The 27,063-nt window shown below is 45.7% G+C and overlaps 5 protein-coding genes across 6 annotated transcripts in view; 4 read left to right on the top strand and 1 right to left on the bottom strand.

Moving 5' to 3' along the window:
• Nucleotides 1-27,063, top strand: part of LOC126559372 (DNA-directed RNA polymerase II subunit Rpb4) — a 254,757-nt gene that overhangs the window by 130,421 nt on the left and 97,273 nt on the right. The gene's annotated exons all lie outside the window — the stretch shown is intronic.
• Nucleotides 1-27,063, top strand: part of LOC126558456 (glycerophosphodiester phosphodiesterase 1) — a 357,972-nt gene that overhangs the window by 263,472 nt on the left and 67,437 nt on the right. The gene's annotated exons all lie outside the window — the stretch shown is intronic.
• Nucleotides 11,665-12,525, top strand: LOC126558961 (mediator of RNA polymerase II transcription subunit 29). The gene is made up of 3 exons (XM_050215053.1): nt 11,665-12,082; nt 12,149-12,236; nt 12,307-12,525. Exons 1-3 carry the CDS (start codon nt 11,682-11,684, stop codon nt 12,511-12,513), a joined length of 696 nt encoding a protein of 231 aa, XP_050071010.1. The 5' UTR covers nt 11,665-11,681; the 3' UTR covers nt 12,514-12,525.
• LOC126559965 (facilitated trehalose transporter Tret1-like) lies at nt 12,798-15,032 on the bottom strand. Its single transcript, XM_050216126.1, has 5 exons — nt 15,028-15,032; nt 14,583-14,908; nt 14,271-14,499; nt 13,225-14,058; nt 12,798-13,159 (listed from the first exon to the last, which is right to left on the bottom strand). Exons 1-5 carry the CDS (start codon nt 15,030-15,032, stop codon nt 12,799-12,801), a joined length of 1,755 nt encoding a protein of 584 aa, XP_050072083.1. The 3' UTR covers nt 12,798.
• On the top strand, nt 20,749-26,674 carry LOC126557889 (phosphatidylserine decarboxylase proenzyme, mitochondrial). 2 transcript variants are annotated; one of them, XM_050213799.1, is made up of 8 exons: nt 20,749-20,780; nt 24,052-24,254; nt 24,345-24,487; nt 24,558-24,715; nt 25,258-25,399; nt 25,470-25,797; nt 26,237-26,447; nt 26,515-26,674. In XM_050213799.1, the coding sequence occupies exons 1-8, from the start codon at nt 20,752-20,754 to the stop codon at nt 26,657-26,659; spliced, it is 1,359 nt and encodes a 452-aa protein (XP_050069756.1). In that variant the 5' UTR covers nt 20,749-20,751; the 3' UTR covers nt 26,660-26,674. The 2 variants fall into 2 exon arrangements, with proteins under 2 accessions (XP_050069756.1, XP_050069755.1); XM_050213798.1 differs by having other exon boundaries at nt 24,052-24,487.

Raw genomic sequence — 27,063 nt, 5'->3', positions numbered from 1 at the left:
AATCGACCGATTGCAAAAGAACTTTGCATGCTTAACGCGCCCTCCCATTCGCGAAACGAGCAGATACAGCGAGTTTTCTTTCCCAGTGGATCGTTAATAAAATGGCTCGTTTTATTGGTATGCATTAAAATAATATTTATGCTTCCCTCGATGATGCTTTTTCTGCCATTTGGTTTGGGCCATGGCCAAGCACGTGTGTGTGTGTGTGCATCTGCGCTTGTGCTGGGTTATTTTTCCCTAAAGTTGTTCGTGGGAACTTTCGTCCGTTTCTTCCGTGCCCACCTCCGGTGTTGTTTATCCGTCGTTCGACATGTTCACCAACAAAGTCTTTTCTCTCCACAATATTCGACAACTTCGACAGCCGCAAAACGGTTGTGTTGGCGAAAAGTTTGCATTAATTTTTTTTTTTTTCTTCTATGGTTTATACGAGTTCCACCCCACCCACAGAGGACCGCCATCGTTGTTGTTGCACCGTGCTTAAAGCTATCTCCTGAAACGTCACGTTTTCGCGTGGCTTTCTGCAGCAAACGGTGTAGCCTCCTCCATGTTAGCTTTTACAAGCCCATTAAAGCGGTTTATGGTCGCGAATCACGGTAGTAAATGTACCGTGGTGGTTTGCCGCTATTGAGCGCTATCGAGTGCTTCCGAAGTTAGAAGTCAATCGAGTGGCATTAAGAAACTCCTCCAGGAAGCGCTTACCCAGATCGACCACGACGAACAGACCCTACTACAAACGGGATCGCTGGCCTAAAGTGTCTAGGGCGATGCTTTTTTTGTGTGTGAATGATTGGTAAGGTAATAGAATTCATGTACATTCACTTTAACTGCTGGCTAGATCAATGGAGAGCTCGTGAATGGTGGTTCTGTTTGCTCCTGTTTGTTAGACAAAGTTGGATAGAAAAATACGTTGGATAGGATTGAATCGACCTAATTATTATACATGAAATTAGACAGTTTAAGTTATAATCTCTTGTTTAGAACGTCCGGAGACGTTGTTCCTTCACACTTCTTTCTCATGGTTGAAAAAATCCAATCTTGTACAATCTTTTGCGGTTTTTATTCCAATTTACGCCGAACTAGGGTAACACCTTTGGCATACATTCTAAGCATGCACATGCTCTATTTTTCTCAATTTCAAAAAAGACCTCCAAAAAAGCGTAATATCGGTAGAAGCATAGAAAAGGAAATGCCTGAAGGAAAGGCACACTGGCTGACGGTCTGTTCTTCATCAACTCGTCCTTGCTTGTCACACTCGTACCAATCGGAAGCGTTTTTAAAACGTATGCCTCACATACATCATCCTACGGAAAATCATTTTCTACGTGGACACCGGAGAGAAAATCCTATACCTCAAACCCGAACCCATGACAAATGGAGGTTTATTTTTAGGTTCTCAAATCGAGTCCCAGCATCGGGTGTAATCTTCTACCAAGCCAGTAAAGCACAACAGGAGAGCAAGTACATAAAGTTCTCCTCACTTTACCCACTTTCGGCTACGGGGATGCATACGAGTCCCGACGGAAAGTCGATGAAATTCATCCTTATACCCAAACACGAACCACGGGTACAGTGGTGGTATCGGTGGCGGACCCTGGTACGGTATCCGTTTTCCGAGAGCGCTTTTTGAGAGGGATATCGGGCAGCAGTGTAATGACCTGGTACGGTTGCTTCGTCGAATGTAAATGCGTCGTGGCTGTGGTGCGTCGACGTCATCGCCCTGTGCCCCCTGTCCTTCGATACACGGTTGAACGTCGATTTCACGAAGGATGTAACTCAAGCGGGGAATATTTGTTGCGCCTAAAAACAGCTCACAAAGCATGATAAGCCGTATCTTTTGAAAGGGAAGGGCTTAGCCCTGGGTACTGTGGAGTGGTCGGTGAGGTTGACGCGTGGTGCTGTCTAATGTAAGATACATTTCAATTAAATTCGCATCTCCGTGAGCGTTGGATGGGTTTTTTGAAAGGATGAAAATAAACTTTCCTTCGCTCGGTTGAACCTGAATGTGTCGATAAATTCCGAAAGTAGAATAGAATATGGCCGTAAGCGGTATTTAAGCAAAAGCTTGTTTGGTTGATACTGTTGCTAGAGAAGGGCTGTTATTGTTGTGATTTGCATTTCTTACTGGGTAAGAGAGCATTATCAAAACTTGATTAAGTAGTTATAATTCGATACTAATAGCAGACGCAGAAGGATCCTTATTTACCTCGAAAGGGATGGAAGTTAAATTAAGTTTTATATGTTTTTTTTTATTTCTTCACTACTGGACACACAAACCCGAAGAAGTTGTTCGTGGATTTGATCAATTTGTTTACCTTTGAACTCACCAAATTTCCTCCCTTTAACAAGAAACATCTTGCCAACGGTTAGTACATGTGCCTTCTTTTGGCCCCAATACTACTGACCAACCAGCCACCAGAAACAGGGCACGTGTTGTGGGATGAACACGCAATCAGTGGCAAAATCACTTCCCCCACCCTCCCCATTTCCAACGTTGATGTTTGACCACCGTTTTCCACCGATTTCCCATCATCACATCCGGCCGAACGAGGACGCAATTCGCCGAATGCTATAAATAAAGGCCTGCCTTACCGAAACTAAAGCTCTTATACCCGTACAAATTAAATCATCGTTCGGCAACGACTTGGAAAACCTCATTCCATCATCATCAGCATCAACAGTCTTCGTCGTCGTTGTCTGTAGTGCTCTTCCTGAAGCGAAAAAAAAGGCTTCCGGTTCGTATTCAATAGACTTTCACTCTTTCGCCACGCTCTGACTCGGCGAGACCACCCAGTCACGATTGTCTTACGGCGTGCGTCTTCTTGACTCTGTCCCGATCTTGACACATCCTGAGTGGTATGATTAATGGAGGTACGCAGTTCTACCGCACCGAAACAACAACAACAAAAAACGAAAACGAAACAACAGTGTCTTCCCGCCAGCGATTTGTGCGCCAGATACGGGTAAAAGCTCTTCTTAAACCTCCGGCAGTTCGATCATGTTTGGCAGCCGAAATGCTCGTTGATAGGAAGGGCTTTGGCGAATGCGATGTACGTCACACACGTGGTGGAAAGAAATCAAAGACGTGCGTAGCCGAATCGTCCAGTTACCGGGAAGTTTCCCACGCAATATGTCATCCAGAATCGATCGAGTGCGAACAGAGATCATCGTGTGGGTAGAGCTATACGGTGAAAGATAAATGAGGACCACCACCGGGAGGCAAATGGTGATGAAACGTGCTCAAAATTATATGGCATCAAATTGCGTACGTTTCGCGCTAGTAATATGATTTCAGCTTAGCGCTCATGCTAATGTGATGGGAAAACGAGATAGACGCTTGTGTGTGTGTGTCTGTATGTACACGCACTGGCAGCATATCAGTGGATTATTTTTAATAATCGTAATAAAGAAAATTAGTCCATTAGCAGTACCATCATAGAAATTGGTTGCCGCTCGGGGAATGCGGATATTAAAATCTACGCGTTATGTGCCTTCGGTGCCTGTGCTGCGTAGAGTGAGCATCCTCCCTCGAGGGGAAAGAATCCCTCCATGAAAAGATGTAAAAGGAAAAGTTTTTTTTGTCATCGTTTCAATAGACTGAAAAGTTTTCGAGCCATTGTACTTTGCTCACATTACCATGAAAATGAAAACTTGGCCTCGGATGGATGGAGGAACAGCTTTTATTGTCATTGAGCATGCTATTAGATCGTTGCCTAAATAGCACCGTCGGTAAGTAAGTTGTCTTTGACACCATAAGTTGCCCACCTAAATCTTTACGAAATCGTGAGCTTTTTTCGAATATATAGAAGATTGTCCTTGATCGTATGCAAATAAAGACAATCATACAAACGCGCGCATACAGACATATTCTTTTACGCTCAAGGACACTCTCTAACCAGACCTGTTGTACCGATCCAGCCAGAGTCTGTCTGGAATGACCTTGCTGCATGTTGTGTGTGCTGTGCACCGTAGAAAATAGGCCACTCGGAGCCTGGACATCGCCGCAAGGTTACACACACCCATCCCATCGAGCTCGATCTCATCCGGATGTCCTTGCTCTCGTGTGGGCGCGCAGTCATCCATCCAACCACCCAACAAAGCCACCCTGGGAAAACATCAAAGCTGCGCATTGTTTCTACCAAAAAAAAAAGCTGCCTCGAAACCTCTTCGATCTGTGCTTCTTGCTCGCTATTCCGCAGTCAGCAGACGAGCTGTTTTAGCCGAAAGGCTGGGCCTTTGGAAAATGTTACCTTCTTCACACAAGGGCTGGGCTCTTTATTCCTATATACATGCTATACCGTCAGAGCGCGCAATTTCTTACGCATTTTCCAGGAACGCTTGTAGAACAGGATTTGAGGGATTTTTGACGAGCGCTTGAAGCGTGTTTGTGTGTCGGCGGCGACCACATTCCAGTCACATTCTTATCTGTGTGCTTTGTTCTGTGCTCGCCACTCTTAATCCATGCATTCTCGTGTGTTGGGAATTGGAGCTGAAAAATGGTTTGCCACCCAATTTCCCGTCCTTTGCTAGATTATGCTTGTTACAAGAACAAAAAACCCGTGGGAACGAATACACATCTGATTCGTGCAGAGATAGGGTGATAAATCAAGCCATAATTATCACCTTCACGATCAACAGCCATCAACGGCTGGCACTGCCCAGGATTTGCACCCCCGGGGAATCGTGGTTAATTATGCGCAATTGAAACCAAGTATAGGTGTGGAGCAGTTCTCACGATGGCGTGCCACCGAGGCCTCTACGGAGTAATTGACAAATGAGAGAATTCAATTTAAAAAACTGCAATCGACAGGTGGTTCCTATTGTGGTGTTGCTTCGTTTGGTTACGGTTTACGGATAGTGGAGCTTTCTGGAGTACCTCACCAAGTACACTTCGAGTGCAACAATGTCCATCTTGGTAGGTGAATTACCCTTCGAAAAAAGCTGCTGATTTGAGGACCTTTTCTTTGTGGCTGGGACACCACGTCGCAGTATGCTAATGAATTCCGGAATGAGTAGTCCTACCACATACATACACAGGAGAAACACAAATTACCCTTACACTCATACAATCTCACACGCACTGTTTCAGCAGGGGGGCAACACTAATGGAGTCCCATCTCCGGACTCGCCCGGTTTCCACTTCACTTATCAAAGTTACCTTAGGACTTGGACTTGGAAGCTTTCCACAGTTAAAAAAAGAGGTCCTTTCAGCAACGACAGTAAACACACACTATTCTCACTGCACTTTGGTCTGAAGGAACTTTAAGCGAATGCAAACGCACCACCATCTTCATCACCACCACCACCGCCAACCTCAGCACCTGTCGTGTGGCCAATCAAGCTGACAGAATGGGAATCAGAGGACCCTCGAACACCGTACCACACACACACACACTCACACACACACGCGCGCACAGTGCACACTGTGTCTGAACAGTGCTGATGCGCTCGAAGGATGACTTACGACTGGAAAAGAGGAAAATTTTCACTTTCCTCCAGAGCACGGTGTGCCGTGGATCGGTTCGTCGGTTTTCGTCGTCGTTTCTCACGCGCGGCACGTCACACACCGAGATCGGGTACGGCTCTCTCGTCGCGCGCGTGTTTCGAAACTTCTCGCTCGCATCCTGGCACGATGGCACGATGGTTCGTGCCCCACGCGCGATATTATGATGGCCACATTATGTATTTATGTTTTATGCTCGATGCTATCCCAATACCAGAACAAACCGTTTATGGTTATGCTGTGGATTTAAGTGTGGTCACCGTCACTTGAACTATACGTGCTATGCTGCAATGGTTCCGGTTTTCTCACGCTGTCACTGTAGTACATACACACTAGTAGCCAGAGAAATGTCAGCTGTGTTACTATGATTGATAGATGAAAAATACGAAAAGGATAACCAAGCTTACATGGATTTCAATTAGAAGATGTAGCTTTTTTGCAGAGGAAGAAAGCTCCATTTTTGGTAAGGATTCCTCAGTTCCACTCCAAATATGAGGCACATAATGAATAATTAAAGCTCTCTCGCTCTACCTACCCTCCTCGAAATTCACTTTACTTCACTCGGTACGATCGATTTCAACCCGTTTGCTTGTTGACGTACATTTGCATCCGCTGTCTGTACGCGTCCTTGGGTTTGGTCCTGGTCATTTACGATTTATCTGCGAGTATCAGTAGCACCACCAGCCGCAACAGCACAGCAGCAGCTGTTCGCTCACTCGCGTGTTCATTTGCTCAACAATCTCAACAAGTACCGACCATACCGTGCGAGGCACAGTGATCTGGCCAATCATACCCGAAACTCTGCTCGGTTGTACTGTTCGGCTATGGCCTATACTAACTGTTGCTTCGCCTGTTGCTACTGCCCACTACTGGGGTTGGCCGGCAGGGTGGAACGAGGATGGAAGTACGGTAGACACGACACGAGCAGGACCACCACACAACCACTTCACAGGTTATTCGCTCGGGTTGGTTGTCTTTACGCAAGGAACAAAGAAGAGACGGGAGGGCGTTCTGTTCTGCATGCCGTACGGGGAGTGTACGGCTGGTCCCAAATGTTGCGGTACCACGAGGACGAAAATAGAATTTCCTCGAGCTCGAAACATTTGAAGGCTTCGGTCCAACCAACCAACAGCACTCCCGAGCACGGTGGAGAGACATTCGGAGAATGATCCTGCCTAACGTGCGATGCCCTTTTACCATTCGAAAAAGAGAGAGAGAAAGAGAGCCCCCAGAAGAGAGTGACAACGCGTGGAGAGAAATCCTTTCGGCAGTTCCGGCCATCTAACAACCCGTCCGGACTTGGTTATTCGGGAGCGAGCAACAGTTTTCCGCATTTTGCGCCAACACGCTTTCCTTTCATTGCTTTTCTTTCTTTTTTTTTTGGGAGGGTTTGTTCTTGTTGTTCAACTTAATCGTTAAAAGTTACTTCGACATTCAACCTGACGCAAAAGAAGTCACCATGACGTAAAAAAAACTGAAGCCGAGCAAAGAGATGAACGTCTTCATCAATTGCCTTTGAAAATGGGGGAAATTTATTAACTGTATATTGAGCGCCAGAACTTCCGGACAGGGCCGATGACTTCCGGCATACCAAAAAGCGCACGCAATGCTTACATAAGCACACGCGAAATTAGAGTCAATTCCTGATTTGATCCGATTGCTGTCTACATCGGAACTTATGATACGTCTTCAATTGGTAGACTTCGAAAACGAGATTCGTCTCGCTAAAATGAACTGAACGCCATCCATCGAAGGCTGCGGTACGTTGCAAGGAATGGAATGTATGTCATCGCGGCAAAATCAACATAAATCATGCGGCATCATGTCAATCGGTATGATTGATGTAAGGTGAGAATGCTCACTTGCTGTGCTGCGTCTGTATTTGATTGAAGAAAGATTTCGCCTTTTCTACCGATGCTTAGTTTGCGGGATGTTGAGCTGTTTGGGCTTCCCGCAATCTCCGCTTTGATGAATTCCTGCAAACACCTTTGGCTGCCCAAACAAAAAAAAACGAAGAAGAATGAAATCGATACCCGTAACGAGGGGATGGTTTTCCCGCAGGATTTCGTCCGGATGACGTCAATGTAGTAGTCCCCAACAGGTTGCGAAATTATCATCATTGAGGCGAAATAATGACAAAGTTATCTGTACCCGGTTTTCTTCCTTGTCTGCTTTATGTGTGGAAAAAGCTCAGCGTCCTTCCAGTAAACACCTTTCCCTTTTTCTGTCACTAAAATAATGCTTTTTATAGAACCTAAGGAACAGATATTGGGAGACATTTTGAAGAATTTTTTCTTGTATTTTTGTACATGGCATCAAGACCTTTAAATTATTGTGTTGATAGGGTTACAGCATTCACAGTATGAGGATCAATCCTTGCAGTGTTAGAAACAGTGGGTGGAAAATACTTCTGGCTCTCTGCTACCACCAAGAACTAGCTAGGAAGGGTCATCCGAGACTCGCAAGTAGAGAATTCGGGAATCATCTTCTGTAATCCAAAACACATACGCCGATTTGAGGCCAGTATTCACAAAACACTAAAAGACAGCTTTGGTACCGTATGAAGTACAATTTTCTACAATTTTACAATTACAATTTTTTACAATTTAAGTGCTATCTTGAATATTGGAAAATCATCCAGATCAAAAGCTCGTTCGGATTGCGCCCCGTTTTCAGGACTAACGGGCAGTTTGAATCAAGGAAGCTAAAAATGACATCTACAAATACATCCCTAAAATTACAAACACCCACCAAGAAGACTCCAAAGTTCCTCATTCCGGTACATGTTCCGCCTTCAATGTTACGTCTTGATGTAAAACATTAGGAAAGGAGTAAAGTTTTCGCATGACTCGTTAAACAAACTGTTGGTAATAAACGGAATCGTGTTATATCGAGCAACCACGTTTAAAGTATGGTCCAAGATGGATCGTTCTAAACAGGCCCACGTCACGTGCCAAACTCCATTAGCAGCCCATTAAGCACGTCCAGCATCTGATAATCATATCGTTACGATGGTTCAAATTAGTCTGTTCAGCTTGTTTTGTTGTTTCCTATCAGCCGGTTCCTGTTTCGTCCATGGCTCGAATCCCTGGCACGATAGCTTCAACATTCCATTCTCATTTGTTGCTGCCAACAGCGATATCCCCCAGCTGGTCGCAATTCATTTAAAATTTAACTAATTTATACATGATTATGCTACTTTGTGATTCGCGTGCCATTTTTCCAAGATAAGACAGCTTGCCAATGCTGTAGGATTGTGTTCTCATCCCAGGCCCATCCGAAAAGCAACTTCCAATCATCATCCTCATTACGCTGGACTTGCTTTAAACCATACTAAATCCGTAGTCCCATTTTCCTTATAGGGCAAACAACCTTCAACAGGGATCTGCAAGAGAGAGAGAAAGAGAGAGAGAGAGAGAGAGAGAGAGAGAGAGAGAGAGAGAGAGAGAGAGAGATTGTTCAGAACCACGAATCAAGAACAGCATTTCAACGATTGTTGCGTACAATCGCGCAACGTCCGCGCTTGTTATTGTTGCCACCTGTCATATCGAAGAAATTTGAATATGTTTTCCAACACACGCACACGCTGTACAGCATCCCTGGGACTTTCCGGGAGGAAGGTCACAAGTATACCATCAATCCTCCCTTTATCGACGGGATGGATGCTAGAAAATTCGTTACTCTCCCGGAGAAGATCGGTGTTCGGCCTCCATTACCACAGCCACCGTTACTAGCGTGCCGTGCCAGCTACCAGCAATGCTTGCTAGGACTAGGACGAACAAAACACAGTTAGCGCAGGACGAAGCCCGAAGCGAGCAGGATCAAGGTCGCACTGACAGGCCAACGCACATACACATGCACACCGACACAGCCACACACAGAAGCAGCAGGTGAGAAGCTGAAACGCAGGCCTACTACGATGAGATGCTCCACAGCGTGTTGTCGACCAGCTGTGTCTTTCTCCCGACTAGCGTGTGTGTGTGTGTGTGTGTGTGTGTGTGTGTGTTTGTGTGGCGCTCGTACCGGAGAGGACGAACAATTTCCCCGGAAGGTGGCACAGGACGCGCGTGACTCAGGTGAGGGATGAGTAAAATGTGTTCGTTATACTACACAGAATTTGTTACAACAACCGAATGCGATAGCACCATGATTGTATTATAAAGGCGAAAAAGGGAACGATACTGAACGGGGAGCGTAAACGGGAATCTGACTTTGCCCAGATGTAATTCCTCGTTCTTCTCTGCTCGGAAGGGGGGAGCACGCGTTACATTGACCCAATTTTTCCGTTGCGCTCCCGTTGGCATTGGAAACGGGCCATCGAAGCCTTTTCTCAGTGTTTGTAATCGGTTTTCGAACCGTCGAAGACCGTAGAACTCATTTTTCTGGAACAAAAGTAGAATTCTATGGACCTCTTGTTCTCTTGGACCCCCGGTTATGGCTGTCCAAACGTTGAAATTCAAATCAACACACACGTTGGCCGCATCGTTATCGCCATCTGCTGACGCCCTTGTAAGACTTCTTGTTGTCTTTTTGCTTTGCAACTCAAAGGTTGTTTGATCCGAAAACCGTATCTAAGCAAATTGTGTATGTATCGAGCTCATAGAGCACCTGAGATGATGCTTTCTTTCGATGGTGCGTATACGCCAATGCGAGCACACCTGTACTGACGCAAAAGGGCGAGATAGCGCCATGCCATGTTTATAAATAGCGCAATTATCTACTTTTGGGTTAGTTTCCAGCGAATAGGTCCAAAAGCGAATTCAATTGCTGCTGTTGCTTTTCTTGGCTATCTATTTTCCTTGCGCATTCTTTGCCATTGCAACAAGTAGCATGAGAGCACGGAAATAGGATCGGAGGTTAAGCAGGAATTCTATTCATGGCACATTATAACCAAAATAGCATTTGCATTCGTATTTGTATGGAAATTTGAAGGAAAATATTTCCTAATTGTGTAACAGTTCCTAGTAGTAGAGCAACACAAACGCAATAGTTCTAAAAAATTTAACTTTTCTTCAACTTCAAGTGAAAAGTGCTTTACAATTGTACAACCATTTTCATTCGGTGGCAAACTGTGGTTTTTTGCAGCTCCAACAATTAACTTCCCCTGCCATTAACGAGGACCGGGTAATTCCTTCTGGGCCACGCATCGCCACCACGTATTTCCGTCCCCAAGGTGGCCATTAACAGCAACAAGCTGACACGCGTCTCTTGGTACTTTTCTCCCGTGCCGTTGGAAATTATATTGCTCATTTTTATCACACTTTAACATGGCTCGTTATTTGTTCGACGACGGTTGGCAAAATGTTGTTGCTCCTTTTTTTTTTTTTTTTTGTTGGATCACCATATTTTATGCCTGTTTTCCGACTGTTGACCTTGTTTTCGGGACGCGATGAGACAACATCTATTAGGAGAACTTTTTGCATACATGCAGAAAACGGTGAAGGTTTTTGATGGGTGATTCTGGGTGCATGTTTGACAACAGTTTGATAAGGAAATCACAAAAAGCACACCTCGTCACGTATAGGTGCGTGCTAAAGCTTTTTTATCTGGTTAATTCCGTTACAAAATGCCATTTGTTAGCTTTTCGAGGCCTTAGGATATCCTTGTATTTGTGAATTTTGTGCTTTTACTTATACTATATTGCAAAACAAAAAAAAGATCCAACATAGCTCTATAAATAGCTTTTTGCTACAATTCTAGTCAAAAGAACATTCGAATCGAATGCGGCCACGTGGTCCTTCTTTAGTACAAGTAACGGTTTTGAATTCGGCTAGGTGAGTTAACTTTGTTACTTACTTATTTCTGCCTTATAGTTTTGTAAAGTCAACATATTGTATTAACACAGTATTCACTACAAAAAAAAGGCTCTAAACTTTTTGATTTGTTGGGAAGGATCCAATTTTAATTGAACCTCTGCAAACGTTTCAATATCGAGCGATGTAAGTGTTGGACACCCTTGAAATATCCCTGAAATTGAAATATTTCATACGAGCTGTTTCTGTTTAAATCCCCAATTTGCATACTTCACTTGCCTCATACGTCAACATAACTTTGTTTACAAAACAGTGCAGTTGCTTTCTGGATCGCGCTCCCGTCCCCGTAACTTTTAGAATATCTGGGCCTTTTAACATTTGTTTCTCGTAATATTGATTTGGTTGTGTAAACTTCAACATCTTCGAAGATGATGAACCAAATGGGTATGATGATGCAGCAGCAAGGGGTCGGAGTTCCCGGCGGTCCTGGTGGTGTTGGTGGTATGCCAGTTCCTGGAGGTGTCGGCATACCATCGGGGATGATGCAATCTCCCCAAATGCAGCAAGCTCAACAACAGCAACAAGTTCAACAGCAGCAGCAGCAAGTCCAGCAACAGCAGGTTCAACAGCAGCAACAGCAGCAACAGCAAGCTCAACAGCAGCAACAACAGCACAGCCAATCCGCCCAGCAGCAAGCACAACAAACGGAGAAGGTGGACAACATTTCCAAGGTGAAGGTTTTGGTTGGTCCGCTTCGTGATGCCCTTTCAACTACGATCAAAACCGCTGCTCAGCTCATTCAGCAAAACACACTGGCCGATGCTGGATCGTAAGTAGGAAACCCTGTAAGATAATAGCTTCATAAAATAACATTCCTGTCCCTCACACTTTACAGCAAAACTGTGGATCTGAACAATGCGCCCCGATTCGATAAGCATTTGGAAGAGTTTTACTCGATCTGTGATCAAATAGAGCTAAATCTGGTAAGTTTGAAAAGTAAAACAGAGTGAATCGTTGAAATAATCATGCTTTTCTCTTCCAATTTCTCATCAGAAAACGGCAAAGCTTTGCATGCAGCAGTGTACCTCCTCGCAGCAGTATCTACCTATTCCGGTAGCCACGAGCCAGCCGCCGCTAGCGGAAACGAACGCACTAACCTACAACCAATATCTCGAGGTGGTGAAGCTACAGATCGGTTACGCCAAGGACATTCACGACACGCTCATATGTGCCGCTCAAAACATTTCCCCCAGCGAATGATAGGCCAATTCTAGAAGGCAGATAGCGATGCGGTGGTAAGAGAGTAATCTATACTTTATTTGTTCTTTATGGCATATACATACACACACATACAGAGAAATGAGCATGAGGTGAATGAGTATGAGTGAGTGGTGTCGGAGGCGGAGGTGGCCTCGCACGATTCCAGTCTGATTTGCGGTTTCCTTTTTGTTCTGTCTTAACAATCGTCTAATACAAATAAAATTAAGTCTTACAAACACTAACACAGTATATCTCAGCCCTGGGCAGAAGGCTCAGTATTTACGGTTATTTATCGCCCTCCGTAAAGACGGCGTTGTCGATGCCCTGCTTTTCCATCGCCTTTTCGGTTTCGAGTTTCGATACGACCGCTACCATCTCTTCGTCCCGATTTCGTCGTGGAATGTAAATGTCCGTCAGTTTGCGCTTGTTGTCGGAGAAGTACAGCTCGATGTCTTCCAGGGTTCGTTTTTCCGTTTCGGGTAGGAAGAAGTACACAAAGCCGAGTCCGATTAGGCCCATCACACCGTAGAATAGAATAACCCCCGGCAGTGAGAATGCACTCTCGAGGTTGAAGTACGTTTTCGTCGTCACGAACGACATGACATAGTGTAGAGCGGCCGTAATACCGCACGCCAGGCTTCGATTTCTGCAATGAAACAAGTGCGAATGAGCAACGGTCATATTTAAAAAGGAAAGAAGATTGTTCCTTACCGGAATGGAAAGACCTCGCTGAGTAAAATCCAGGGTACGGGCAGTACGCCAACGCTGGTGAAAAATGCCAGCATAAAGAAGAGAACCATCGGAATGTAACCCAGCGATGTGACGTGGCTCGTGCCCGGATGGTTGTCGAACGAGGTCCACCCCGGTGGGAACGTGTTGAACGCATATATCGACAACGAAATACACGACAACGCGGTCACAGTCATCGATGTAATGGCGAGCCTTCGTTTTCCGACAAACTTTATGCTGACCATGCAGACAATGTTGGCGATCAGTCCTAGCAATCCGGTCGATACGGTAGCCCAGTTAGCGTCCAGCGGTACACCGTACGCCTGGAAGATCTGCACCAGATACGGTCGCATGCCGGTCAACCCACTTAGCTGACCAAACACGAAAAACAGCATCACAAGTACGAATGGGCGCAAGTTTCTCTTGCGCGTCAATTCCTTCAACTTTGTCCACTCGGTCAGTGGTGGATGCTGACAGGTGGTGGTGGCACCACTTTTCTCACAGATGGCACATTTCGCCGAATGCAGGCTGTATCGTTTCATCTCCTGGAACTCTTGCTCGACGGCTTTCGGCGACACCCAGCCACGCAGCCATTGCAGGGACTTGAGGGCATCATCGGCCCGGTTTTTGGACAGCAGCCACATCGGTGTTTCCGGTACGAAACAGATCGCAATCATCGTGGCGATCGGGATGGAGGCACAAATGGCTGCCGTTGTGCGCCACGTGGTAACGGTTCCGAGTAGATAAACCATGAAGAATCCGAGCATTACGGCGACACCGGCACAGGATGTTAGTATTCCTCGGATCGATGGTTGGCTGGTGGTAGGAATCGAAAGCAATTAAATTCGAATAGTTTTTGTAATCTATAATATTTTTGAAAACGTAAGGAAGCGGATGAGATTATCGAAAACTGTGGAAAATTCAGTGAGAATTAAGGTACATTTAGTTTTGCATGAAAGATCACAGATCTTCCAGCGTCTCTTGCTCTACACAAAATATGTACGGTGGTAGAGCAGAACATTATTTACCAGATCTCTCCAACGTAGGTCACGATCGGAGCCTCCATAAATCCAACACCCAATCCGAGCAGGATCGCCGCCGTGTACATTTCCTCGAGCGATCCGGCAAAGTGTAGCATAAACCATCCAATTATGTGCGGAATGTTGACTAGAATCATCGATCGTTTGCGTCCGAGCGGTTCAAGGATAATCCCGGACAGGACACTTCCTACCGGCTGGCAGATGTAGGCAATGCTTCCTGAGAAAAACGAAAGAAAGGAACAACATTTAACGCCGGAGATCGATAGTCAAAAAGTTAAACTTGGTTAAAAACACTCTTACCAAACCACGATGCTTCCTGGGGCGTAAAGTGCAGGAACTCGTCCGGGGCACGATTTTTTATTCCCCGCAGTGCCGGAATCACAATCGTCGGAAACGCGACCGCCATGCCGAGATCGAGCAGGAGGAAATTTTTGGCCGTACTGGCCAATATCTGGGGCAGGATGCGACGGAACGTGCTTACCTCCTTCCACTCCTTGCCGCTTGCGGTACGGTTGTCCTGTGGTGCCGTCTTTTCGTCCGTTTGTCGCACCTTTTTCTCATCCCGCACCCCATTATTGGCCGACCCGTTAATGGTGTAAGCCGTTTTACTGTTACCAAGAAGGAAAAAAAAAATGTCGTCAATGGAAGTGGCACGGGGACGCACGTGCCGGGACAATGTTTCGATTGAGGATTTTTAGTCCGAACGAAAGTCCGAGTTTTAGATAAGGAGATGATTTTTACTTACCCCATGCTTGGAACAGTTCGTGTAGAGAGGAACCCCGATCGAGAGTAGGGAAGGTTTTCGTCGATCAGATAATGGTATCAGAAATCAATTGTAGTTGAGCACGATCCTCGCCCTCGTAGTAGTGCCAGCTCGCACGCACACTCCAGTGAGATTGATAATAATGAGCTGTTGTGAGTTGTGTGTGAGCCGCAGTCTCCGTGTTACTCCATTGACATTTTCCAATCGTATTCTCTATGGTCAGGTCTCGGCTACGGCTATTCTTAAAGTCGAAGGAAAGGGTGAAGTGAGTGAAGCGCGAAAAACAAAAAAGAATGCGGCAGATTAAAAGGAGGCCACCCGTTTAGAGCTAACACGATCGTGAGTTGGTTCTTCGGAACGATTAAGTTTGTTGTGTCTGATAAGCCTCTGATGGAGGACACGAGATCTCGGCCCTCGGCAGAAGGTAAAGAAGAGATGATTATGTCTGAAAGCATGTTTTGATTTGCCCGTGGCTTCTGGGAATGCGCGCAGCTGCTACTGTTATTACCACGGAGCGCCCGAATAGGGCGCTTTTTTACGTACGTATCAGCAAACCGACCACCGTCAACCGACGAACTGAATCGAACCGGTTCAAGCCAAATGTTTACCACCTGAATGAAGAAAGCATTGGACGGAACCGAATCGCATTTCAATCACCGGTACTACGTCGTTATGCAATGGCCGGCCATGCACAAGAACTCACTCAATATCCAATGCACCGTGTCACACTACTCGGTCGGGGTTTTTTTGGACTCAGTAATGTCGCTCTGCAGTACATGCATTGATCGTGGTACGATCAGCTGACCAAATCCATTGCCCTCTCCGCTAAAAGTGCCAGTCCCAGTAGAGGCTCTGTTTAGCCATAATGGCGACACTGATTTCGAAAGTGTTCAGAACTGAGAGTGAGAATGAGCAGGATGCAAACGTGCTTTTTTCTTTAACAGGGGTCGGTCATAGGTGTGACCAATTTTGCGTGAAGGTTTCGCACGGCTGCTGCTGCTGCTGCTGCTGGCGCTCAAACAGAAAACGGTGCCACTGGTCAGGAATAATGTGGTCGCAAAGCTTAAAACATTAATAGGTGAAACTGCATCATGCCACACGTACTATACTGCTGGATTCTATGAAAAAGAGGCACACGTGAGCTTATTGTGCTCATTAGCATTCCAGCAGAGATCGTGAAGTTGGTGGAAATAATTTAAAGAATTAAGTATTCCCTTCGGGGTGCTATTCTAGGGTTTATTTCCTTTCACTTTCTTTTCGAGTACAAGTACCGGTGACGAGTTTCCGCATTCGAGAGTGCCAATCGCAAAAAAATAAACAAAATTCACCTCGAGCAAGTTTTAATGTTGGTAGCAAATTCCCTTAACTACCCGCCATACAGGTTGTCATTTCTAAACCGTTCAAGGTTTGTTTATCAACCGTAAAGCCTCTGCCTGCCTAACTTTTTTTTTGCGTTAGTATCGTTTCAGCCCCAAACACGATCACGCAGCCACAGGTTCTCGCTTGACAACAACATGCGATGATCGATGATGATGACGATTTTGAAACACGAATGCCGGTAACTTTTCTCCCGGATCAACGTGCCGACATGTTGAAACGGCAGGTCGAGAGTCATAAGTTAAGCGATCGTTTTGCCTATAAATGCGTGTATTGCTAATGAGACCTGCATATTGTTGCAGCGATGCATCGAATGCAATTTTGCTGGAGGCTCGTACGATCACTTCTTCTCCCTGTTGATGTGCATTACGCAGCGCAAAACGTGATCGGTGACGATCAAGAAGCTGGAACGACAGCTAAGCACACAGCAAGAAATAGGTAGATGAAGAGAACGGATAGAACTAAGACGGATAGAATCAATGCTAATCCTCGCGGATGCTTTTGCTCGTCAGTGATGGGCGCCATTTTCGGGAAGTGACGACCCTTGAGTTCAATTTGCGCGGACGGCACAGGCTTTTTCCTACAAGGTTGCGGGACGACGCTGTCTAATGGATTAATGTAAATGATGTGTAATACGGTCTCCCATACAATAGAGATACACTTGATAGATTGCCCCTCCGTTCGCAATTCGGGGTGCTCCGAGTTTGTGCCCAAGTCGTCTAATTCAATCTTTTCGACCCCCCCCCCCCCCCCCTCTTTTCTGAGTAGAGACGGAACGGTGAGCAGTAAGATGTAACAATTGTTCGAGACACAACAATTCATGTGTCGTCTTGAACATGGGGGAAGGAAGGTGGGGATTCAATGCTCCCACACGGCCTATCAAACGATCGATCGTACTTAGTACACGGAATGGATTTACCGATTCCCGGTGCCAAGTCACGGTTTCGTGTGGGCTGTACGTCACACGATCTCACTCATGGCATGATCCATCATCGAACCCCAGCGGGGGGGGGGGGGGGGGGGAGAGATGATAATTCGATAGGTGTCCCAGCAACACAGCACCACAGCACAGCGAAATTGAATACTTCTTCACCGGTTTCACCGGTTATCCAGTACGCATCTAATCCCAGCCAGATTGGTCATTACAACCAAACGGGCAAACGAAGCACGTGAAGATCTGTTTTCAACTTTTTTTGTACAATTCTTCCACCGCTAGCTTCTGGGGTCGAAGATCCGACGGCTGGAAGGAGTTCGGAACTATCTAGAAATTACTCATGTCCTTGAATGATGGATGAATGCCGGCGAAACATCAACTCTAACCCCACCAGATCGCAGGTCAATCTGGTGGTGCTGTTATGAAGCCTCCGAATGATCAGGCGAATATTTTCAAAAGACCTCCCAAAAATACAACAGTTTTGTTTGTTGCGTTTTTTGTTTGTTTGAAACAAGCACATCACAAACAAACAAAAAACCCAAAATTCCCCATTCAACATGCATGAACGCGCGCTGTTGTTGATGGTTTTTAGAATTTTAGAGGCACGCAATTTTTGGACGGCAATTTAGACGCGTCATCTAATTGCAGCCATCGGCGAGATAAACATGGACCCATCATTTCCGCAAGCCTCGCGTACAAGCTCGAATGCAACAAAAGGGGCCATATATTTATAGACCACCATCATCCTCCAGTACTGCAAAACCCGTTCCAACGGCACTATCTTCAGGATTAATGCAAAAAAACAACATACACACACACACCGCACGATCCAAAATTCAAACCGGCTCCATCAAAACCGGCTATAGAAAGATTCAAACTATCGCAAACTACAAATCCAGCAGAGGGAACGCATCTGGAGAAATTAGTTGCATAAACACGTTTCGGGTTGTGGTTGAGGTGGACGCAGCAGGGCAGCAACGGGGAGAGATCGGTGGTGCTAATATGTGGCACACTCGCGACGATCAATTCATGGGACACAGGTTTTGCATGCACAATGTGAAGATGTGCGTAGGTGTTGACGGTGGAAGAGCAAGTACTCACCCCCGGTAAGTACTATCCAAAGCAAGGGAGTAGTTAGTGTCAAACCGGTGAATGGGGTATACGATCGTCGGGAAAGGCTTTCTCGACTGACGATCGAGGAGTGGGATGGATTGAATGAATATTAAAAACGAACGGTACATGCGCAAGACCAGCTGTCGCCGTTACACCGCACCGACAAACAGAATCAGCTGAGCTTACAAACCACAACGCGACTGTTATTGGCTTCTTCTCGAACACGCAAGGTGTTCAACCGACACGAAAGAAAGAATTGTTCAATTTACTACAAAATCATACTAACCGTAATGCTTCTGGAATGTTTGACGATCACACACACGCACTCTATTTTCTTTGATGATCTACACGCACGATCAATTGAATGTTTTACACAACACTTACACCGTACGTATTCTTTCTCCTAAATTCCCATCCGGCACATGTGCACTTCAACTCCACCAAAGTCTGTCCCCACTAATTGTCCTCAGGCGACACCTGCTGTTGTTTTGAAACTCCTCAGACGACGAATTACCCTCCGATACGCACTTTTACTTTCACACTTTGCAATTGTATCTCACCCCGATCTCACTCACGTGTAATGGACGTGTAGAGTTCGGAAATCAATATGTCTGCCAAGCAGCAGCAGCAGCAGCAACAATCCAGTCCAGCCACACCGTGTGACCCGTCCGATGGTGTAATTCAAACTGAACACCAACTCCACAGCGCCAAAGCTCTAAAGGCACCACGGTACCACGGCACCACACGCTGTACTATGACCGAACGATCGACGACAGAAGCGAGATGCGCACGACAACGGGGACCAAGAAAGGAATGACGACGCAAGCCACAGCATCTCTGAGGGCACTGAAAGCCATCTCAACGGCAGCATAATACCCGCGGAAAGCATTGGAAAGCAAAGCTTACGATATTGACCCCGTCTCCCTCTCACGAAGGGTCAGGGAGCGGAGCAACTGACACGGTGACGATATTTCGCAACTGCCTCGCGGCGGCGACCTTGCTACGGAGCTACAGATGCAGTCGGAATTGTCTTTCCTCTGTGCGTTAGTACGATTTGAAGTGGCAAACTGGAAAACGCATAGAATGCGCGTAGTTTGATAAGCAAGAAAAAGGGAACGAAGTGAAAAATGGAAATGAGTGCGTTTGAGGATGCATCCCGTTGCTTTCGGACCATTTGAGCTGTTCGATGGACTTCGGGATTATCTCTCGGCGATGACGATGCTGCTCTTTAACGACATTTTTCACTCTTACTCTTATCATTCACTGTCGTTTGAATGCAGTACAAACACGAGCTGATAATTGCATCGTTCCTGTTAGATAAAGCTCCTCCTGAAGCTGATAAACTCCTTCTCGCTGATAGGGAAACTGTGCCTATAGATGCTTTGATTATACAAATTATTTAATGAATTTATAAAAAAGAAAAATGGCACCCAAGATGGCTACGGTCCGCGCACGTGGACCGTCGGTATTGTCTTTACTGGTAAACGTTGTGACAATGGAATAACTATCAACAAAATGTTTCTTTGATAGTAAGAAGCTGCTTTAATTAGTTTCTTTTTCCAATGTGTAAGAGAACTGTAAACGATCGTCATCTGGATTTTTTTGGATTTACGCAAATTTTGGCAATGTTTTTTGAAATAATTTTCATTTGTTCATTATTACTTAAATATGACCTAAAATAAAAATAAATAGCTTAAATAACTCAAATTAGAAAGAGCTCTTGTAGTCTAATGTACAAAAACCACGTATTCGAGGCAAATTAGTTGGAAATACCGTTGCAACATGCTGAAACCGGGTAATTTGAACAAATATGTTTGAAATATTTCAAAGCTTTCAAATACGGTCGCGCATGGCCACGTGAGCTACCCAGTGTGCGAGTTGACAGCTCTGACCGCTGGCATAAACAAAGCGTAACAGGGTGAAAAGAAAACATTACCGCCGTAAGGAAAACATTAGTTTGTGGATAATATCGTTCGAGTCGGGACACGATCTGTGAATTTTAAGCTAATTCACGTTCTTTTATAATCTTACTAAAAGACTCGGTTGATTATAAACGGTCAACGTTTAGTACTTGGTAGCTGGAATCAGCTGAAGAAGTGCGCACATCGAGCTCGATTGGTCGGGAACGGTTTAAATAGCAGCAGCGGACCAAACAGCACAACAAATCGTTCCGTGCGATCGAGCGCGAGACGATCGTCCCCGTAGTGGTAGCGCGTGCAGTGCGTGAAAGTGCGTGATTATTGTGAACGAGTCGGAGCACCAGCGAAGAAAAATTCTTCACGATGGCGGTGTTTATGCCCAAATATCGATTGTAAGTTTCGTATGAGGAAGATCCCTCGAAAAGCGTGTTGGCGTTAAAAGTCATCCGGATCAGTTTTAACAAGTGGGGTTCACAGTAATTGACCCAGTGCTGGACTCTCCGTGCTAACATAATGCACGAACAAAGAAACTTCGAAGTTCATTCTTCTCGTGATCATATGTTCGTATGCCTTCTGAACATGAGTGAGCGGGATGGCGAGATGTGGTCCAAGCTATTTCGGAAGGATCAGCTAAGATCATACACCCTTCGATCGTAAGAACGATGATCAGAAGAACTTTCTCTTTTTGACGGAATGTTCGGCATTCCGTACGTAATTTGTGGTGCTGTAGAAGCAGACGGTTTGCGAACAGTTGGGCCACGCCGTCGAATGCTGATTGATTATACAATCTTTTCGCCGTGCCCGTCGTAATCTTCTCTAATCTAGAAACATCCTGTCCGCGTGGCCTAAAACCACTGCTACGCGGTTTTGTTTCTCCTGTGGGAGCCCGCCTGCCTGCCTAAGGTAGTTAGCGTCAGCTAGCCATGTGCTCTTGTACCTACAGGGGGTTTACGTGTTTGTGTGTGCGTCCGGGGAGCAGTTGCGGCGCACAGCCAAACACGATTAGCGCAGGTCACCTGAGGAGAGTCATGTTCGCATGGCAGTGTGAGGTGCGGCGACGGCGCAGGAATGTATGTTACGTTACGGGGTTTGCCCGTGGTAAACATTATCAGCTGGTAACGCAGCATAGCTTCCCATCCGTCGGCGGGGGTCAATAAACTGGCTGGCTGGTTCACTTTCGTTGTGGCTTGGAATGGTATTAGAAAAAAAACATTAATCGTATGTTTTATAAATTCAAACCATGAAATAATTAATACATTGCTTTTGGGAAGGCTTTTCTGTTCATATCAAGTTCAAGGCCATTTAACTGACAACCTGTAATGGTGAACATTTCTCTGACCTTCGATACATTGGTGTATCATTTTAAAGAAAGGTTGAAGACGTCCTGCAGGTACTTCGAATGTCGGACATCTTCCTCAGGAAGTTGTATAGAGAATTGAATAAGACCAAAAAATGAAATCTAATAATTAAATTATGGAATACCCCGGCAGTTTACGACCAAATCATGTCAAGGCTACCAGAAATCGCCAGTCAAAATTTCCCGAAGTTGTAGTATGCATTGAATAAGGAATTGAATTGGTGCCACCATAAAACCGAAAGAAGTTAAGAAGTACCATTGTGTTGTGGAAAGCAAACAGCACAAGATATGAGAAACACAACAACGATCAAGCTATGATATTCAGGTTGATAACAGGAAGTGTCTCTAAGCTCCCTTTTATCTGTATCTGAACATTTGATTTCACCCCTATATGTATATGTTCCTTTAACACATATGGTTTTCTCTTCCACCTGCGTGTGTCATTATCAACACTAAGGCTTGGTTGATGTGCTATCGCAGGAAACAATAAAATATTATCTAAACCCTTCGCAATGTTGGATGACTTAATGTCAACATACTAGTTCCAAAAAAAAAAAAATGTCTGCCAGCATAGCTTCCTTCTAACCTCCCGAGTCTCGAGCCAAAATTCCCACGAATGTCTCTCTGCGAATCATTCGGCCGAAACTTTATTTGCGAATTGATAATTCCTTCCAACTCCTTAGCACACTGTTCCCGTCTGCGGTTTGATATTGTTCTTCGACCGGTAACAACAGGTATCACAACCGCCGACCGTCCGTATCGGAGCAAATCCACAATCGTCGGTCCAATTAGTCACCGATATCTGGATCGCACGATAATAAGGAACCGGGATGGGATGGGGGGATGGGTTGAATTCGCGGGGGTCACCGGGGGGGATGACGGGATGCTTTATAGCCCGCTTTGGCCGAAGGGTAGATAAGGTGGGCTAATATCGCCAAAAATTTAACCACTTGCCATTTCCGCCGCGGGAACAGTTGATTGATTGTCGCCATTCGTGAAGGTTGCTGCTTTTGGGCTAAACACGCAGAGGGAGCCTGTTCTGTTTTGCCAAATTAGCAGTACAACCGGAAGTTGTGCAATTTGTTTACATTGAGTGAGTAAATTATTTTGGGCAGTGTTGTGTTTTGAGAAGATCTTTGCTTGAGGTTGTGGATCTGTTCGCGAAAAGTCCTTCCCAGTCAGGCCAGCTGGAACGGTACCAGGTTTCGATGGTTATCATGCACCTTTGCGATATTGAACTTCAGCAAAGTTTACTTCCACGGCCAATAAGGGTGATAAGGATTGTGACGTGCTGCGCTGCGACCGAAGCCCCACTAGGGCACCCTGTTGTTTCCAAACAAAAATTCAAACACTCGCCGCCTCATAAAAGCACTTCGTTCTATGGGGCAAAAATCGATAAAATGTGCTTCCTCCACCTACTACTGCGGTCAGTACTTCCCCGTGTCTATTTTCGCACCAAGTGCAAGTGCATACAATTCCCTCCCTCAGCCGAGGGTCACCTGGAATCGGGAATGTTGAGCATGTGTATGGGGGAAAAGGCTGTATACCATCCCGAGCATGACTGGAAGCACGTGCCGATTGGCCATCCACGTATGGAAGTAACGTCATTGTCAGGCACGCTGCCGGATGAACTGATTCGGGGGACTCAAACGGTAGTAGCAACACGTGATAGTGTGGTGTGCATGTGCACGGCAAGCTTCCAGTTGGGATTTTATTTTTGTCCCTTCCCCCTTGTTGGGTTGGTCTGAAGTTCTTGTAATTCGCCATGTCTGACGACCAGTAGTCCTCGGGCGTACGTCGCGCGATGGACTAGTCGAGTAGCTTCATGTGCTGAAAACTTCAATTCTAGCGCTGTCATACAGTTGTGGGACAGTGCAAGAGTTGTGTGGATTTGATTAGATTTTCGCGTACTGGTCGCAAACATCGGATCATATCTGATTGTGTTCGTGTGTGTGCTTGTGTATATGTGTATATATCTTGCCAATCGTTATGCATGATATTAAATTAACCAATTGAGAGACGCGAGATCCCTTGGTCGGTTCTAGAGCAAACGGGCAGACAGGCAGGCAGATCATCAGGACAGGGAAGGTCATTGGGGATGGTCTGATCCGAGTGAGTGAATCCACCAGCTCATTGTTTCTGGGGGCGTGTAGTTGAGAGCGAGAGCCAAATCCAGCCAAACGCGCATCACAGTCCCACCCTGGCCGGCGGCGAAAGATGCAGGAAATGGCGATCCTTGCCTATCGAAGGAGTCTTATTCTAAACGTTTGTTTCACTGTTTCTTGGTTTCTTTACGCGCTCGCCAGATTCTCGAAGGCGGTTAACTTGAAACCGAACTCCAGACAGTGGTCTGCGCGATGGACTATTGTGCAGCGATCAATATATGGTAGTAGACAGCTTCAGCAGCAGCAGCAGCCGAATTCATCCTCCACAAATCACCACCACCACCACCAGCAGCAGCATCAGCAGCAGCACCATCAGCAACAGTTCCACCATCAGTCGACGACAGGTAAATCCCGTAGCAAAGTTTACAGAAAGTGGAGTTGGAAGGCCGGTGCAGGTTGGACTATATTATCGGTTTTGGATTGGTGGTTACTAGCGGCGGGAGGTTGGCTGACTTGGCGCGGTGTATTTCTTCGTTGGACACCCATCGGTATCTGCATGGTGGTGGCAGCAAAGTGGCACCTTCACAATCGTGAACTCGATAAGAAGGGCCTACCGCGAACCGCCGCAAAATGGCAGGTAAGCTAGAGGGGACGCATCTTCTCCCATTCTATCAAGCCCTAGTATACTATATCTTGCTGTACCGTAGGCGAAAATGTACTGCTCGCTGCCACTGCGCCTTATGAGCCGTTGCTGGGGTTGGATGGCCGATCGAAAGGTTCCAAAACCGGTGCGTCCCATGATTTTCGGACTCTACTCGACCACGTTCGGAGTGAAGATGGAGGAAGCCGCTGCCGATAACTTCAAGTAAGTACGATCGCCCTGGGAGGGGGTAGAATGCGTTTTTTTTTTGCTGTTGTCCCACATGCCCAGACAATTTGTCGATGAATCCAAATTATCGTTGATTAGTACAACTTACAGATAAAGTAATTTTACAAACTTATAGAAAAAGGAAGGTAATGTGTGTTTTTTCTTTGTCTGTTTCCGATATAAGCACCACTCTGCATCACTCTTAAAAAAGTCTGTAAAAAGACTGTTTCTCATCTTCTGTGTGTGTGCCTGTGTGTTGGTGGGGGTCTTCTGTTCATCCCTGAATGATTTTGAATGTTCTTTGCTATGCTTTAAGTGCCTTATTTTGTTGGTGTGAAGTTTTCTCTTTGCTTTTACCGATCTTTTATTGCGATCAGGATCTTTAACTAATGCTTTTGGCGTCCTGTTTTCAATCTTACGCGTGGTGTGTTTCTTAGTATCTAAACTCTACTTAAACTACTCATTATATTTTTTTTGTTATGTACTTCATGTGTTCTAATCTTTATCTTATCTTTAATTCACCTTTCCGTCGCACACAGAGAGTACCGTAGTTTAGGAGAGTTTTTCACCCGTCCTCTTAAAGAAGATGCCCGGCCTATCGATCCAAAAACTAGCTTTGTGTCACCCTGTGATGGACGAATTCTTCACTTTGGTGCTGCCAACTCAAATCAAATTGAGCAGGTATGTTCCATTATTAAATCATGGTAAAATGAAGAATACACCATTCAAACTAATGCCAATTCCCACACAGGTTAAAGGAGTGTCCTACAGCTTGGAAGCTTTTCTAGGCCCTCCGACGTGGACGAAAAAGGACGCCCCGGAGATGGTGGAAAAGGTGAAGCGAAAAGCCTCTCCCGACAGTGTACTGTATCAGTGCGTTATCTACCTAGCACCGGGTGACTACCATCGGTTCCATTCGCCAACGCTATGGAAACCGGAACTGCGAAGACACTTTTCCGGTGAGCTGCTATCGGTTAGTCCGAAGATTGCTGGCTGGATTCCGGGGCTGTTTTGCCTCAACGAAAGAGCCGTCTACATTGGCAAGTGGAAACACGGATTCTTCAGCTACACCGCTGTGGGTAAGTGTGGTCTGTTTGGGTGACAGTGGGTCAACCGGATCTTTACTTCTACTGACACGTACAATTAGCCCGACGAATCCTTATCACCTTGCTGGCCCGGAGTTCACAGCCGCGAAAAGAAGGTGTGGGAAAGAAGGTGATAAGGAACGTAACTACCGTACGATGCTGTAATCACTATCAATTGGTTTGACTTACCGGGATCCGGGAGTTTTTTTTTTCGCTTTCTTTCGAGAGATCTTTTCCATCGTACGATCGTACGATCGATGGTCCTTTTGCGAACCATGAATGAAGCAGTGATAAGCAGCAGTCGAAACTGGTTCGGGTCGGTGCGTGATAGCGTGGCGTGGGAATTTGAAGATCCGGTTGTGAGGAATAGTTTCGCTGTTGCTGTTTCGTCCATTTCCAATTTGTTTTTCTCTCTCTATCTCTCACTCTTCAGGAGCTACTAATGTCGGTTCGGTGGAGATCTTTATGGACGAAAAGCTGAAAACCAACAAATGGGTAGGATTAGCGTGCGGTAGTCACAAAAAGAAGGAGTACGATGAGTTGGAAATGCCTGGTGATAAGTACCTGGACAAGGGTGAACTGGTCGGTCAGTTCCGGATGGGCAGTACCATTGTGTTAATCTTCGAAGCGCCTAAAGAATTTAAGTACGTATATTAACTTAACGATGCAACATCCAAGGATTGGTCTAATCGTTCTTGTTTTGTTTGGCAGGTTCAATCTTTTCCCTGGCCAGCGAGTAAAAGTCGGCGAACGGTTAGGAACGTTCGAGGGCACGGAAGAAACGGCGGAAGATGCGGAGGAAGTGAAGCGGGCGATCAAATCCTTGGACGAACCAGAACCGGTAACAAATCCGTGAAAAGTATTCAGCGACCACTTCGCGACAGTTCGCATGCGTCTCAGTGTAGTGTCTCAGGATAGCAATAGTTTAAGTTAACAATTGTATTGTTTTCCTTTAAAGTTTATGTATGCCCTTGCCCAACAGCCGAAGCAACTCGCGCGACTGCGCGAATACGTTGTTTGAGGTTTGTTAGTTCTAGAACTCTAGGTATATGCTAAGGAAACCAGTGCAAAACCGCGAAGCAATTCATAAATAGAAAAAAAAATTTATCAACTAGTTGCCGTCAGCACGCCGTGTACGCATACACCTTTCCCTAACAGAAGGAACACCACTGTATGCGTACGTTGGTGGCGAATACCGTAAGAGTAGTGCATATTGTACACGGTTGGATTGTTTCGCGATTTCTGTCACGACCAGCTGTG

Source organism: Anopheles maculipalpis, chromosome 2RL (genome assembly GCF_943734695.1).
Source record: "Anopheles maculipalpis chromosome 2RL, idAnoMacuDA_375_x, whole genome shotgun sequence".
Lineage (NCBI taxonomy): Eukaryota > Metazoa > Arthropoda > Insecta > Diptera > Culicidae > Anopheles > Anopheles maculipalpis.
The sequence above is the reverse complement of the archived record's forward strand: the minus strand, read 5'-3'. Positions and strand labels throughout refer to the sequence as shown.